The following is a 17117-nucleotide window of genomic DNA, read 5'->3' as shown; positions in this document are numbered from 1 at the left end:
TGCGGCGGTTATTTTTGCGCTGTGCGGCTTTTTTCTAAAAGCCGCGTTACATGACGAGCTCAGCTCGTCATCCGCACACGACCACCGTGGCTGATGACGAGCTGAGCTCGTCATCAGCAGCGAAGGTGTTAATTGCATCATATTTACTTGAGTAAAATAGTAAGATTATTGTTTACTTCAATAGGATTTTGTTTTCCCACTGATTGAACACTGATTATGGGTCAAAATAAAGCATGGCGTTGTTAGCCAGAAACTTACAATGCTCTACACCAGTGTTTCCCAAACGTTTTAGAAAAACAACCTAATGTTTAGAACGACAAACTTTCCTGACCCTAATAGCTTTAATACACAGAAGGCTGGCGATTTTATGCAACTAAACTATGGTGCAGTTGTACACTGTCATTTATAGACAGAACATTTTGAATTGAATTGGCCACTAAATATGCACAGACATGCAGTTTAACTTAAAAAAATTAATTACAATGCACATAAAGGATAATGGGTGGGAATCGGCTTTCAGTGGATATTTATCATCATTTATGGTGATCCTATTAAAGTCTTTGTTTCCATCACACCTCAGAATTGCCCAAAAAAAGAATGTGTTTCATTTCTGCATTCCAAAGTCCTGAATGTGTGTAGTTTATTTACTGGTATTTACATTTTGCTGTGTGATATAAAGAAATTAAATTGTACACCCTTTCCATTTCACCATCCCTGTGCCCCAGCAAGATTGTCACATAATTCAATTACTTTTCTTTTTCTGACTGTGAATTGAGAGGAGTTTGTAAACAACAATCACCATGTTAGGCAAGCATTGATAACACCAATGGGCCTGATGTTAGTCGCCAGCCTTTTGGCAATTCTTGTTTTGTCATACTTCTTGCAAAACTTTATTGACCGGTTTAGGAACGTGCCCCTTTATGCCATAGTCACCCCCAGGTATCAAACACCTTGTCTTAATAAATCTGTACCGTTACCATTACAAGATATATTATGACACGCACCCAAAGGGCAAAAACAATAGTTGATGGACAGAATGCAGAACAATGTCATACATTCACCCAAGTACAGAGATCTGGGCCTAAATCCATCGTTTTTTTGCACTCCACACCACCCCAGTTCAGACATGGCCATATGCAAATCAGCCTTGACCCTGTGCCTCATGGGAACAGTCCAGCCCGAACTGCCAAGCCATGTCTTTCCTGGACCGAAATCAAGCATCCTAGGACATGGCTATATGCAAATCAGCCTTGACCCTGTGCCTCATGGGAACAGTCCAGCCCGAACTGCCAAGCCATGTCTTTCCTGGACCGGAATCAAGCATATTAGGACCGGATTCTGGCTATCAGCCGTCTTCAGCCAGGATAGCTTGACTCCAGTTATGTGGAGAGCATGGGACTCACGTCTGAGCATACCCATCCCACTCGGGGTGACAAATGCAAAGACAACAGTTGATGGACACAATGCAGAACAATGTCATACATTCACCCCAGTACAGAGATCTGGTCCTAAATCCATTGTCTGTTTGCACTCCACACCACCCCAGTTCAGACATGGCCATATGCAAATCAGCCTTGACCCTGTGCCTCATGGGAACAGTCCAGCCCGAACTGCCAAGCCATGTCTTTCCTGGACCGAAATCAAGCATCCTAGGACCGGTTTCTGGCTCTCAGCCGTCTTCAGCCAGGATAGCTTGACTCCAGTGGTGTGGAGAGCATGGGACTCACGTCTGAGCATACCCATCCGCTCGGGGTGACAAATGCAAAAACAACAGTTGATGGACAGAATGCAGAACAATGTCATACATTCACCCCAGTACAGAGATCTGGGCCTAAATCCATCGTTTTTTTGCACTCCACACCACCCCAGTTCAGACATGGCCATATGCAAATCAGCCTTGACCCTGTGCACCCAAAGGGCACCTTAGAGGTGCCCTCTGAAAACCTACTAGTCCTCTAGTGTGCTGGCTGACTGGTATCGACCAGCCCTCTACCACAGATGAGTTTCTGACCCCTGGAGATGAGAGCACATGCTCCCTGAGGCCAGAAACAATGCCTGCTCTGGAGGAAGGTGTTCACACCTCCTCCAGTAGGATGGCTAATGAATTTGCATACCAAGGCCAGGGGCTTCAAAGCCTCTGCCACCTTTGATATGCGAAACTGTTTTCCCCCAGACCTGGGATATGCCCCCAGCCTTGCCCACAGGCCGTTTGGCACCAGGACAGGGGGGAGAAATTACCTATGCAAGTAGGCATTTTGCACTACCAGGCTAGCCACACCCATGAAAGAAGGGTTCCACCATTTTGTTTTTGGTGGAAATAGGAACTCTGGGACAGGGTTATACCCACTCCCCTCAGTAAGTGGTCATATAGAAGGTGTAGTGACCCCAAGGGTAAGTAGCTCATTGACTACTACTCTCCACTCACCTTAAGGTCCCGAAATTCAGTATTTAGGTGGCACCTGACAACAAGAACTCAGATTCACATACCTAAATAAGAAGGACAAAGAAGAGCTTAAGAACGCAAGAACCCTGGACAAGCTATGGCTACGCGCTTTTAACTATTAGTACCGCTTAGGGGGAAATAAGGGAGCTCTCACCCGCACTATAACCATCACATACCCACATTTTGTGGGACAGAAGGGACTCGGGGGCACTGCAGGACCATCGCGCCGGTTCGAGCGCCATTTTGGAGTGGGGAGAAGTCCTTCCACTCTGAGCGCCATCTTAGGTGAGGGAGAGACACTCGCCCTGCCAGGACCCACGCATTGGAGGAGGAGGTAATAAAAGTAGGACCTCCTACCTCGTTCAGTCTGACTCTAATTCAGTGCTAACGCTGCTCTAGCGCTGCACGCTTAACGCTCCTCTTGCTTGTAACTTTCCTGCCTGTAACTTTTAAATTGCACAAAGCTTCGTTTTATTTTACTGCGCCGAGCGCTACGCGCTTTTAACTATTAGTACCGCTTAGGGGGAAATAAGGGAGCTCTCACCCGCACTATAACCATCACATACCCACATTTTGTGGGACAGAAGGGACTCGGGGGCACTGCAGGACCATCGCGCCGGTTTCGAGCGCCATTTTGGAGTGGGGAGAAGTCCTTCCACTCTGAGCGCCATCTTAGGTGAGGGAGAGACACTCGCCCTGCCAGGACCCACGCGACACCCTGCCGGCCATTTAAGATGGCCGCTAGACAAGTGCGCAGCGACGGTGCGCAGCGGGGGCGCCGTAGGGGCGCCGGAGGTGCGCCAGAGGTAAGCCCGTTTGCGCCCGTTCGCGCAACGGACGCGCTGAGGGCCGCTGTCTCTGGCCCCTCCGGTCTAAACCGTATAGCTTATACTCGGTCTGAGCTACTTAGACTCAGACCTGGTCAGGACCAGGTCAGCCCTCCAACCTCTAGGCCCATCTCCTGTGGCTTGCTTAATGTCAGATCCCTCTGCAAGCACCACACGGAAATAGCCTTCCTCATCGATTCTGAACAGCTCGATGTCCTCTTTCTCACGGAAACGTGGACTCGGGAGGACTGTGAGGTCGAGCTGGGCTTAGCTTGCCCCTTAGGATACAAAATCAGCCACTCTCCGCGCCCTCTTAATCGAGGAGGGGGAATTGGATACATCTATAGGGACTCGCTTACCCTCTCCCAATTAAAGATTCGAGAGGTACCGGGATTTGAATTGATGGGCTTTACAGTTAAACAGCAGGAGCTGATTTGCTGCTCGGGTGTTCTCTGCTATCGCCCCCCGGGACCGGCACCTTCCATATCTTCTCTTATTGATTTGATTTACGAACTTGCTAGCTCGCACTCCAAGCTATTGATTCTTGGAGATTTTAATTTGTGGGCAGGCAGTTCGTTGGATAATGCTTTCTTTTCCCTCAGCCAAGCTTGTATAGACATCAACTTAGAACAGCTGGTGAACGCCTCCACGCATCGGAAAGGCCATATTCTGGACTTGGTGTTCGCGGACCCTCAGTGGGCTGCATTAGTTGACATCAAGTGCCAGTTTTGGACGGATCACTCTTTGATTAGGTTTTCCCTTCGCCTGGAGGACTCTACTTCGCGAAAGGCTGGATTACCCCTAGCTAAGCTAGAGAGACCTTGGTCCCGAATACTCAAAACCTCCCCACTGCCGAACATTCTAGGTGAGGATTTCAAGCTTGGCAACACTGCCGAAGAAAGTTATAATCTTTTCTGCCAGTCCATATCGAGTACACTGGATAAGTTGGCACCCCTTCGGAAGTCTCGAGGAAGGGTGAACCGTGCCAGCCCTTGGTACACGAGTGAACTACGCCAGCTTAAACTCGACTGTAGACGCGCAGAAAGGGTCTGGAGGAGACAGTATCTAGACTCTGATAAAATTGCATTTAGGTCGGCCATGCAAAAATACAAAGCTCAAATCAAGACGGCGAAAGCGACCTTTCTTGAAGTTACTCTGAATCAGGCCCCAAATAAGGCACAGGCCCTCTTTAAAATCGTTAAGGACCTTGCCCACCCCACGTGTGTGGCTAGTGCTGTCCCTTCATCGCAAGCTCTCTGTGACTCACTTGCGGATGCTTTTGAGGAAAAAATCCGTAAAATCTTAACAGGTCTGCAGGATCCACGGATTCCCACCACTGAGGAGGGAGCTCCGGAAGAGGTGGCCAGTCGACCCCTGCAGAGGGTTACTCACCTCTGTCAGGAAGCTCCGGCCACGTCCTCTAGTCGACTCCGACAAGACGAGCAACCCCCCAACTTGGGAGCTCCGGCGACGGAAGCCAGTCGACCCCAGCTGAGTAGCTCTCCTTCCCCCCTCTTGGATCAGGCTCTCGGCCTGGGAGCTCCGGCGACTGCGGCCAGTCGACCCCAACCGAGTAGCTTCTCCTTTCCAACTCTGGATCCGGCGCTCTGCTTGGGAGCTCCGGCGAGTGTGGCCAGTCGACCCCAGTTGAGTAGCTCCTCCCTTCCCTCTTTGGATCCGGCTCACTGTCTGGGAGCTCCGGCGATTGTGGCCAGTCGACCCCAGCTGAGCAGTTTCTCTCCTTCTCCTCTGGTCCCAACTCTCTGCTTGGGAGCTCCGGCGTCGGTGGCCAGTCGACCCCAGCAGAGCAATCCCTATCCTCCTTCTTTGGATCTGGCTCTCAGCTCGGGAGCTCCGGCGAGTGAAGCCAGTCGACCCCAGCTGAGTTGCTTTCCCCTTCCCTCTCTGAAGGAGTTCGGAGATTTGCCCTTACGGTTTCTTCTGGTTCGCCTCTGGATCCTCTTCCCCCAAAACTTTGGAAGGTGTTTCAAGAGGATCTCTTCCAGCCCTTGCATGCCATCTGCTGCCAGTCATTTGAGACAGGCATTGTACCGAGTTGCTGGAAGAAGGCAGTGGTATCTCCACTTTTAAAAAAACCTACGCTCGACCCTGCGTGTCTATCCAACTACCGGCCGATTTCCCTGCTCCCTTTTCCAGTGAAAATCATGGAAAAATTGGTCACCCGCACTCTGTCCGGCTTTGTAGAAGGGAACACCTGGTTGGATGAGATGCAATTTGGTTTTCGCCCAGCGCATGGGACGGAATCTGCGCTGGTGACCGTGCTAGACAACCTGCGGGCGCGAGTCGACAGTGGTCGGGCAGCATTTTTGGTGCTGCTCGACATGTTGGCCGCGTTCGACACGGTCAGTCATCCCACCTTGATCTCTAGGCTGGAAGAATGCGGGGTCAAAGACAGAGCCAGGGATTGGTTAATCTCCTATCTAGACTGCCGTCAGCAAAGGGTTTCGCTACCCCCCTTCAGTTCAGAGGAGCGGAGAGTGGGACAAGGCGTACCCCAGGGCTCAGCCATCAGCCCCATACTCTTCAATATCTACCTCCGCCCTCTAGTCCAGCTCATTAAATCCTTTGGTATCTCCGCATTTAATTATGCGGATGATACCCAGCTGGTCTTTTCTTTGGAGGGTCAGGATGCAGTCACATTGGAGACTTTCCACCGGTGCATGCAGGCGACAGCAGAATGGCTCCGTCTGAACTCATTACAGTTCAACGGAACCAAGACGGAGGTTTTACACTGCTCCACAGATCGAATTCCTCGCGATCTGCCGGCTGATTTTTGGCCTCCGTCCTTTTCTGAGACGGTGTCAGCCGCACAATCTGCGCGCAATCTGGGTGTTATTTTTGGGCCCAACCTGCAGCTAGATCTACATGTAAATAAGACCACCTCTACATGTATGATGCTGATTCGTATGCTGCGTAAGGTCTTACCCCTTCTCCCTGAGCAAGCCAGGCCAGAAGTAGTGCGTTGTACCATCCTAAGTCGACTTGACTACTGTAACGCACTGCTTCTGGAGGCCCCGGTAACACTACTGGGCAAGCTGCAAAGGGTGCAGAACATCGCTGCCAAACTCGCCCTCTCTCGCCCTTATCATAGTTCTTCTACGGCAGCGCTGCGAGAACTTCATTGGCTGCCGGTCCATCTGCGGGTACGCTACAAAGCAGCTTGTATTGTGTTCAGGGCTATTCATGGCCTGGGCCCTATTCCTTTGCGGCGAATGTTTGACTGGTATTGTCCACCTCGAGCCTTACGCTCCTCATCGTCCAGGCTACTGATAGTTCCGCGCTTCCAGAGAGTGAGAATGGGTGGCCGCTCGTTCAGAGTAGCGGCGGCCAAACTTTGGAACTCTCTGCCAATATCCTTGAGAAGCCTTGAAGATCTCCTAGCCTTTAGAAAGGCTCTGAAAACCCATCTCTTTCCCAGGATAGGCTGAGCTACTGTTTTTCGCTGGATCATGGGTCAAAGCGCCAGGATGCCCTTGGTGGTGACAGGCTGCGCTATACAAGTATGCTACAATACAATACAATACAATGGCCTTGGGACAGGAGCAAGCAGGCAGGGCTTGGCGCCGACAATTGCAAAGACCCGACTTGTCCTGCAGCTGTCCATCCTCCAAAAGCCTCAAAAGACTGTCAAACTTCACCAACCATCCAGCATCTCCTTTCAAGCCACCTATCGCAATGTCTAGTTCACCGATCTGCTGACCATTTTCTCCACAGACTTCAGCTGTGGCGTTCGAGGCTACCCTTGCGAGCAGCACCTCTGCACCCGGACCCACTAAGCTAGGCAAAAAAAAACTGCTGGTGGTTCTAAGGACCTTGGCCCCTATTTACATTAGGTCCAGAAAAACATCCTTTTAACTCAATTGCAATTACCCCAATGCGTGTATGTTTCGCCCATAGAACAGCATTACAATGTTCGAGGCTTATGCCTGAAACCTGGCAGCTATATCTTCTGTGTTTTTTCTTTGTAAATCGCTAACTTGAAAAGTACTTATATTCTCTCATAGATCTTGGTGTCTAAATTAATATAAAAGTCCATGTTAGTTTTCGAAATTGGTGTCAGATTTCCTTACTGGGTGTGTGTTTCATTTATTGATCCTGTGTATGCAACAAGTGCCTAACACTTTCCTCTGTTAAGCCTAAGGCTGCTCAATCACACTACCACAAATAGAGCATTTTGGGATTACTGTGAACTGTTAGGGACTTGTGATAAGCCCCAAGTCCATACTGTAGTAGAGATTTAAAAACGTATACTAATAGTTAGGCCTTAAAAGTCTAAAAAAGGAACTAACTACATTAAACATGTTAAACTCAGAAGAGAGAGTCGAAGAACTCAACCTAACTCCTTACCTGCAACTTAGTTTGAAACAGTTAAAGGACCTCTGTAAGGCTTGTTAAATTGCAACTGGGACTAAACCAACCACAGCACAACTCCAGAAGTTGCTTGCTGAGTTTGATCAAGCCCAGGTGTAGGACGCTGGGATTCTGTTGCAGTAACCCCCCGCCCGCACACACTTTTTGCCAGATGTATGATGCACTTTGTCTTGATGTGCCATGGATCCCTGCTAATCAGGTTCCCAGGGCCTGTGTTCTTTCCCAAAACTGTACATTAGTACTCAAAATTGGCACCTCTCTGGCCACATGTAAGTCCCTTATAAAAGGTACCAAGGGCACTGTGAATAGAGAAGGCCTCCAAAGGCTGCAGCACATATTGTGCCACCCTTAGAGGTCCTGTACCTTAACACGCACACACTGCCATTGCAGGCTGCGTGTTTTGGTGCAGAGAAAAGTGAAGAGTAGACATGGCACGCATACTTGTGTTCCATGCCTGCAACACACTACCTATGGTATAGGTAAGACACCCTTCTAGCTGGGTGCACTATACCACTGGTGAGGGTACGGTTGCATGGGCACTGTATCTCTACAGTGTCTAAGTCTGTTCTTGTAAGTGATTTAGTATACAATGCACTCACAGGGCATCTTAGAGATGCCCCCTGAAAAACGACCAGCCTCTGGTGGGTTCCCTGACTGGTAAACATAATCCTGCCACCACAAGATACGTTTCTGTAGCCTTCGGGAGGGAGCCTTCGCTCCCTGGGCCCAGAAACAAAGCCTTTCCTGGGCAGAGGTGTTCACGCCTCCCCCAGGTCAGGAACAGGCATCTGTGACAGGGGAGTTTCAAAGGCCTTGCTGCCTTTGTAACACGACCTCCAGTGTCTCCCGCTATCAATAACAGGCCTCTTCCTGTCTCACCCCCTTTTCGGCAGGAAGACAGGTGGGAAAAATTAGAACAGCCCAGAAGGTGTGCCCATCTCTGCAAACCCCACCCCTCAGGTGGTGGAGGCGAGGTGAAAGTCCACTCTTCAGTGCCTGCTATCTTGTAGATGGCAGGCACTCTCCAATCAGTGTTAGGTATTGTGCCCACTTCCCTACGTGGGGTTAGCACACCAATGGTGCAGTCACTCTAAGGTCAGTAGCCCATTGGCTACGGACGTCAAGACCCCTAAAACACCCCCTGAATACAGTATTTAGGGCGCAGCCCTAAACCCAGAAGGCAGATTCCCGCAACCTACGAAGAAGGAAGAAAGGAAAAACCAAGCAGAGCACACTGCAGAGAACTGACTTGGCCCCAGCCGTTGTGGCCCATCTGCGGTTTCCCAGAGATCCTGTACCAAAAGTAGCATTGTCCAGCAGCCAGCGACCTCCAGAACCCAGACTGACTGCCTTCCGCAAAGAACGGATCTCCTGTGAACAGCAGCTCAGCTTAAAAGAATCTCCAAAGCAAGACTCAGAGCCGGCTGCAGACAAAGAAACCTGACGCCCGGAATTACCACCGCACCTGTCGCCTATGGCTTGAGTCAGAGTGGCCCACCGGTCCCAGCGAGGTCACCCAGCGCTCCAGAGTCCGAGTCCACTGTGGGTTGACTCCTCCAGGACTCTGGCCAACAAAGACCGAAACGTCGTCAAGTTTATCTATTTCCCTAGCATTTTTTTGCATTGAGGAATTGTTTCCTGCTGCTTTAGATTCATTTCCTATCTTTTTGGAATAGATGTTTACACCTATGATTTAAAGGTTTTACTTTCAATACAACATTGAATAACCTCTTTCATGGTGCTTTGTTATAACCCTTTGTATCCCCTCCCGATTTGTTCACATTAAAACTGTGTATATTTTTAAAAGTACATACCCCTGTAGCGAAATTGTTCATCATAGATTATTCACATTTTTAAATGAAAGCATTGATGTTTAGATTGCTCAATAGTCAGCCACCGGTTGGGGCTTGACCAATAAGTAATAGATTGAAATAAACTAACTTAGTGTTTGAACAAAATCCCTTGTAGGCACAGTTACTTATTATACATTACAAAGGCTGCAGGCCTTTGGAACGTACCTGCCAAGGATGTGCTTTGTTTCTAGTTCCAGAGAGCAGGGCTCCCCACCCAGGGGTCCAGAAACAGTCTGTGGCCAGACAAGGTTTGGTAGGTTTTCAGGGGGTACCTCTGTGGTGCCATCTGAGTAGATGTTTCAAAAAATCTCACACTGCCATCAGTGTGGGTTTATTTTGAGGAGTAGTTTGGTATCAAACACTCCTGGGTTTAGAGAAGCCATCATGCTGCTGTGGAACTCGAGTTGTTGAGTTTCCAGCCCATGTACTCTCTATGGCTTCCCTGGCACATCCAATATTAAGGACAATACCTCCATATTGTAGGGTCCTATCTGCTCATGCAGATATGCCCACACCTAAGATATGGTGCACCCTGCCTTAGGGTGTGTAAGGCCTGCTAGTGGGGTGACTTACCTATACCTTAGGCAGTGCTAGTTGGAATGGCACACAGTGTGCCATGTCGACTTTGTTGTTTTGGTCGGCACAAGGGCTAGATGAGGGGTCCCTAGGGGACCTTCCTCAGTGCCAATGCCCTTAGCACCCTGGTACCATTTGCTAGGGAAGTACAGGGGGCTTGAAGTTGCCAACTGCGGATCAGTTTTAGGGAAAACATACTTGTACTGGGAACCTGGACAGCAGGAACCAAGTACTCTACAATCAAAGGCATAAAGTGGGAAGGTACTGCAACAGAACCCCTATTTTCTCAAACAGAGTATCTCAAGGTTCGAGCCCCCCTGTCGATTCCCCCCAACAAGTCCCCCAGTCTCAGCCTCTTTGCAACCGGACTGTTCTCCCATTTAAGTGAATGGGACACCCAATGCTGTGACACAACTCTACACCCGGACAACCCAGAGCTTCCTGAGGTGACCTGTTGGTGTAGCCTTGGACCTAGCCCCATACTCACCTTAAGCCCAGAGAAATAGTCCTGTTAAGTCGCTGACAACTGCCTGAATGCAATACATGTTTTTCCTCTAAAGGATAACATTACCGATCCAGAAAATGCCGTGTCCATTTCTGTAAACTATAAAAAGTCATAACTCAAAAAGTAATTACCCTATTCCGATGATCTTAGTATCTAAACTTATATAAAAAGTCGTATTATATTTTTTATAAATTTGTGTCGGATTTCTTTATTGAGTGTGGTCTCACTTACTGCCTTTGTGTATGTAATAAATGCGTAGCACTATCCTCTGAGATGTCTAACTGCTCGCCCACATTAACTCTAAAGAGAGCATTTGGGGTGTAATTCGTGACTCTGTAATTCCTCTGGGGTTTGCTTAGACTCTTTACACAGTGTACCTCCTTTTGGTCCACTGTATAAAGAGCCCGCTTCCTACATCAATTACTTATGTTCCATTCAATCCTTGGTTAATACATCAGGATGAGTATGACTGGGCGATTGATTGTCACAGCAAAAGAGGGCAAGGCCTTCACAGGTGCTGCAAAAATCCTACTGCAATGACTAAGCTTTGCGATGGATTTTAACTCCTGATCTGGTGCAGTAAGCCGGACATTGTCCACAAAGGGCAATTTGTTTTCAGAAGCATGCAAGTTTACTGAATTATGTGGCACATGCATTTTTGGACAAACTTTTATTCATTGTTTCAGAATGAAAGGGAGTTGGGCATGCCTGTGCTACACCTTTGGCGCTGAATGCATCATTAACATTTGTCACTTTGATAAGCTCCTTAATTCAAAGTCTGTCAGAACATGCTACAACCTGGGCATAACAAGTAGAGAGCAGAAGGCTTTAGGATGTGAAGCAGTCACAGAACTGCCTCCAAACTGCACTCCAGGGTTTCAACCTTTCCCTTCAAGGCTGTAGAAAAGAGTGGCAACGTAAGCCAGCTGTCCTTCTCAGAACCAACAACTAAATCTGACACCTACCCCTTCAAACAGCAGCAAAGCTCTGAGATGTGAGCAGACAAATAGTTTCCTCCTTATCACAACTGTACGCACTCAAACTCCCCGCTCATTCCAATCCAGCTTGAGAAAGGAATTAAGTGTTGAGATGCAGGGGCTCATGTCTCCTTTACCATCAGTGGAAATGTTTGGGGAAGTAAATCGGTATTGGGAGTTCAGCAATCTTACACAGTGCTGAAATCTCTCCCTTCAAATGGTCAAATTGAGATTGGGGAGGATGTTCTGTTGAACAGGCAGTAAACTCCCTCCACGCAGAAATTTGAGAAAAAGTGGAGTCATCCATCAATATTTATAAGGATTTTTTATATTACCAAATGCACAAATCACCTCAAACATGTACTTAGCACCAACAAAAAGAATTGGAAGGAGGAGCAATCCATGAGTTCTATGTAAACAGCATACAAACACAGCGAACATGCATACCATTGAACACCCATGAAGAAACAGCAGTAATAGGCCTTCAATTTATTTTATCATGAATCTACTCAAAGGAACTTGGATCACTCTATAAAATGAAGCAGACATGATGCAAAGCAAACTTGCTGGAAGATTGGGAACGCTATATCATTTCTAATGTTGTACAATGGTCTGTTAATACCTGGTCAAGCATTAGTGCAGGCTTTTCAAAAGACTCATATTCTGAATACACTGTGCCTGAAATGCTTCATTACTCACATCTGATACAGTGATGACCCTCTTTTGAAGAGCCACTTACCCTCAAAGCACTCATGCCTTTTTATTAATCTAGTGTCCTAATTGCAGCTAGGTGGACCACTTCTGAACTTTGGGCAGCAGCCTCCTAACTCTCCCACAGCTATATGCGGAAAATAACTTTTATGCAGAGCACATATCCCCTGCCCTAGGGACCTTGGAGCTTTTTGTAGTTTTTTATATAGTGCGAACTTGACCCGAATCGGGAATCAGAGAGCTTTACCTAACACCAGTTACGTTACATGAGGACACACATTCATTTGTTGTTGGGTATGGGGAGGTTAAGTGATTTGCCCAGAATCACAGGATGTTCAGCGTCATTGCTAAGACTCAAACCCAGTTTCCCAGATTCGAGGTCCACCGCCCTAGCCGTTAGGCCAACTTGTCTCCCCAGTTAACAAACTGCTCCTAGTCTTGGCTCCTAACTCTCACACACCAATCTATTGCATATAACATAGAACCACTGCACACCTTTTCCCAATACATGCACTCCTCCCAGCCTTGGCCAACAGCCTAATTACGGTCTTTCATCCTGGCTACTCATCCTCTCATACCCCCAATCTATTGCATATAACACAGAAGCACTGCACACCTTTTCCCAGTAGCTGCACTCTTCCCTGCCTTAGCCAGCAACCTAATTATTGCCTTCACCTTGATGCATTGCGCCCACCCTTAATGCACTTTAGCGTTCTTGCGTGTCCTTACCCTGGCAGTTGGAGCGCTGCTCCGAGCTTTGGCCAGCAGCCTCCTGGCTCTCTCATATTCATTGTTCTCAGACTCCAATTTCACAGCAGCCAGCCAAATCTCCTCACTGTTCGGGTTGGCCTGCAGGAATACGTTCAAAGTGACAGACACAGTTAATCATGGAAGTTTTTAACACTTGCCTTCACACACTCAGCAATTTAGGGGGAACAATGTATCCCTCTTGCACCTGTATCTACTGTTGCCTATTGTCAGATGGATGCATTGATGAGCACTAAAATGCTTTTGGTCATGTTTTTAATAACACGCAAACTGGAAAGCCCAACCTTTATTTTCGTTTTCCCAATCAACTTTAACCCATCATGGACACTGTTAGAAGAATCACTTTTAATCTGTAGCTTGCATTCTCAATAGCTCAGCAATAGCAGTGAGATAGTCCATACAACTAAGGGAAAAAAGCATCTTCCAGTCGATTTCTTAAAAATCCTTCACCTTCGACCCACCATGAAGTGCTAACCGATGAGGTCAAGACTTAGTAAATTGGAGGGGTGCCCGCTACATGTACTGTTCTGGGTCTGACCTGTGCCCGTGGGCTAGACAGCCTTAGTTACACTGTGCAGGGACGACAAAATATGCATGGTATTAAATGGCTAGATTTGGATGGAGGGCTCTACGGAACTGTGTACAACCGTAAGAATGCAATGATGGTATATTACTTTGTTTATTCTTTCATCTCATCTTTTCTTGCAGATCCGGACTGATGTTTATTTTCTTGTTTTCAATATACTTTATTTTTTCCTTTACTGTATGTATGTATGTATTGTTTTACATGTACTGATCCATGTTTGATTGCGGCATCACTCTGATACGATTGTAATTCTACTGATGCTTTAGTGCCGTTATCATTGTTGTTATTGCTCAATAAAAAAGATTTGAACTTAAAAAAATCGAGATCAGCTGTAAATCAGGACAACATCCTGCTATGAACTATTCCTACCTTTGAGCATGGATGGAGATAATAAGAAAAGGATAGAGACCTCCTGGAGTGCGCTAGAAATGCCCCTCTTTTGGCCATGAAGTTGGTACGAGGCAAATGCATTGGTGTAGCTGGTTAATGGGACAAGTTTCACCATTAAACCTTATCTTAAGTGTATACAACACTTAACCTCTGCGCACTGTTGCTGTTTGCGGAACACCGCTGCGCTTTTATAAATACTTTAACGCTTGTTAAGTTTCAAAATAAATGTATTTATCCACATGTTTCAACAAGAAATAAATCATCACATTTTACAATAATAATCAAAAATATTGTCCCATTTTAACACAAGATCTAAACATAAGATGATCCAAATCTGGACTTTGGCGACTTGTCTTTTATGCCCAATGCATTTCGAGCTAGAATGAGCTCTTCGTCGGGGGCCTGTGAACTGAATATAATTCTCAATTAATAAACTCATCAGACTATACAGAACATCACTCTCTTCAATATTGTACAATTCATTGCAAAATTGTTCTGGTAACATCACTACTCAAAATACCCTTCACCTACACCACAGTGTGTGTGAAAATGAAAAGAGAAACCAAACTCACTGAAGTCACAATGAAACAGGGGGGTCCTATGCTGTAAGGAAGTAAATGAAAAACGGACTCAAAAAAACTGCAACTGAAAAAAACGCTTCAATGGTGTCGTGACACCGCTGGTTATCAGAGTTCTCGGGGACTCACTCTTACCTTGACCAGTCTATTCGCTTTGCTTTAAACAAGGTACTCCAGAACACCCGGTCCTCGCCCTCTTCCTGTGAACGTATCAAAACACAAGCGCTCAACATTGGGTTCCGCGACCCTAAGCCACTAATCTACCAAATCAAACAACCTCTTAACAGTTAACCGGGTGCTCACCTCACATGTAACACCTGGGTTCAGATGCTGGGTTCCTATCTCCTACGTGTTCGGGTAACTCGCACAGTGTGTACAGCCGACTGCGTGAAACAACCGCGCATGACCGTATGCTATGATGAAGAAAATACTGAACACTGATAACGGACTGGGGTATGCAGAAAAAAGCGGGCGCCATCTTGGAAAAGGTTAACTCAACGCGGAGAAAGTGTGTAGAGGAGAAACACAAAAGTGAAGTCATAGAAAGAAAGTCTTAAGGAAAAAACAAAAGATGAAAATGTTACCTTGTAAATCAAAAATAACAATGGGTCATAAAGCTTTTTTACTGAGTGCAGACATCATTCTCATACAGTATCTGGGTGAAAGAAGTCTCATAAAAAACATGATAAATCAATTTTCTCATTTAAACCCTTCGGTTCTTGTCTGACAAGATATTTTATCCAGTGAATCTCTCTTTGGAGGAGGGATCTGGTTAGATCTACCCCCTCGTATGATTTTACAACCTCTAGTATGGAAAACCTGATTTGGGCTATGCTATGGTTGTTTTCATTCCAATGTTTGGCTAAGTTACTCTTTACATTTTTGTTTCTTATTGTACTCTTATGTTCGGATATCCTTGTTTTTAATTTCCTCTCTGTTTTTCCAGTGTAGATTTTCCCACAGGGACATTTTATGTAGTAGATTAAATGTTTGGAGTTACAATCCCCATTGTAATGTAAAGTCACTTCTTTTCCGGTTTGAGGATGGTGTAACATCTTTCCTTCAATCACATTTGAGCATTGAACACAATTATGGCATTTCCTCATACCTCTGTAAATTACATCTGTGTCTCTTATGGGGGTCATTAGTAACTCTTTCAAATTTTTTTTGATCTCTTGTAGGCAAAGATCGGTTTGTTATCAAAAATCCCGTTGAAATCTACTTCATTTTTTAGAAGGTCCCAATGTTTATGTATGATAGATTTCAGTTTCTGAGATGCAGTGGAAAATTTCGATACAAACACATGTCTGTCCTGTGATTTCTTTGGTTTCTGAGTCAAGAGGTTATCCCTACTGTAGGCTTCTATCCGATTTTTAGCTTTGGTCAAGATGTCATCAGTGTATCCTCTTTCTTTGTATCGTTGTTGTTGTAGGTTCAGATTCTTCCTCAACTCGTCCTCATGTGAACAAATTCTTTTGATCCGCATATATTGAGATAAGTGACAAAGAACTACCATTTTTAGATGTCATGATCAACATTCAGGATGGACAGATCAAAACCACAGTACACAGGAAAAATACTGATGTGAACAATTCATTATTATTTCAAAGCTTTCATCCACAAAATCTCAAAAACAATTTACCCTTATCTCAATATATGCGGATCAAAACAATTTGTTCACATGAGGACGAGTTGAGGAAGAATCTGAACCTACAACAACAACGATACAAAGAAAGAGGATACCCTGATGACATCTTGACCAAAGCTAAAAATCGGATAGAAGCCTACAGTAGGGATAACCTCTTGACTCAGAAACCAAAGAAATCACAGGACAGACATGTGTTTGTATCGAAATTTTCCACTGCATCTCAGAAACTGAAATCTATCATACATAAACATTGGGACCTTCTAAAAAATGAAGTAGATTTCAACGGGATTTTTGATAACAAACCGATCTTTGCCTACAAGAGATCAAAAAATTTGAAAGAATTACTAATGACCCCCATAAGAGACACAGATGTAATTTACAGAGGTATGAGGAAATGCCATAATTGTGTTCAATGCTCAAATGTGATTGAAGGAAAGATGTTACACCATCCTCAAACCGGAAAAGAAGTGACTTTACATTACAATGGGGATTGTAACTCCAAAAATGTAATCTACTACATAAAATGTCCCTGTGGGAAAATCTACACTGGAAAAACAGAGAGGAAATTAAAAACAAGGATATCCGAACATAAGAGTACAATAAGAAACAAAAATGTAAAGAGTAACTTAGCCAAACATTGGAATGAAAACAACCATAGCATAGCCCAAATCAGGTTTTCCATACTAGAGGTTGTAAAATCATACGAGGGGGTAGATCTAACCAGATCCCTCCTCCAAAGAGAGATTCACTGGATAAAATATCTTGTCACACAAGAACCGAAGGGTTTAAATGAGAAAATTGTTTATCATGTTTTTTATGAGACTTCTTTCACCCAGATACTGTATGAGAATGATGTCTGCACT

General features: G+C 45.8%; 1 protein-coding gene across 1 annotated transcript in view; it reads right to left on the bottom strand.

Annotated features, from left to right (window-relative positions):
• PRPF6 (pre-mRNA processing factor 6) overlaps positions 1-17117 on the bottom strand; it is a 214455-nt gene that overhangs the window by 58133 nt on the left and 139205 nt on the right. The window contains exon 15 of the mRNA XM_086932789.1: positions 13014-13133. Coding sequence (XP_086788915.1) covers positions 13014-13133 — 120 coding nt within the window. The remainder of the gene's footprint in view (positions 1-13013; positions 13134-17117) is intronic.

The sequence above is a fragment of the Lissotriton vulgaris genome, chromosome 7 (genome assembly GCF_964263255.1).
Source record: "Lissotriton vulgaris chromosome 7, aLisVul1.2, whole genome shotgun sequence".
Lineage (NCBI taxonomy): Eukaryota > Metazoa > Chordata > Amphibia > Caudata > Salamandridae > Lissotriton > Lissotriton vulgaris.
Note: the sequence above shows the minus strand (reverse complement) of the source record. Positions and strands in the feature narration are given on the sequence as shown.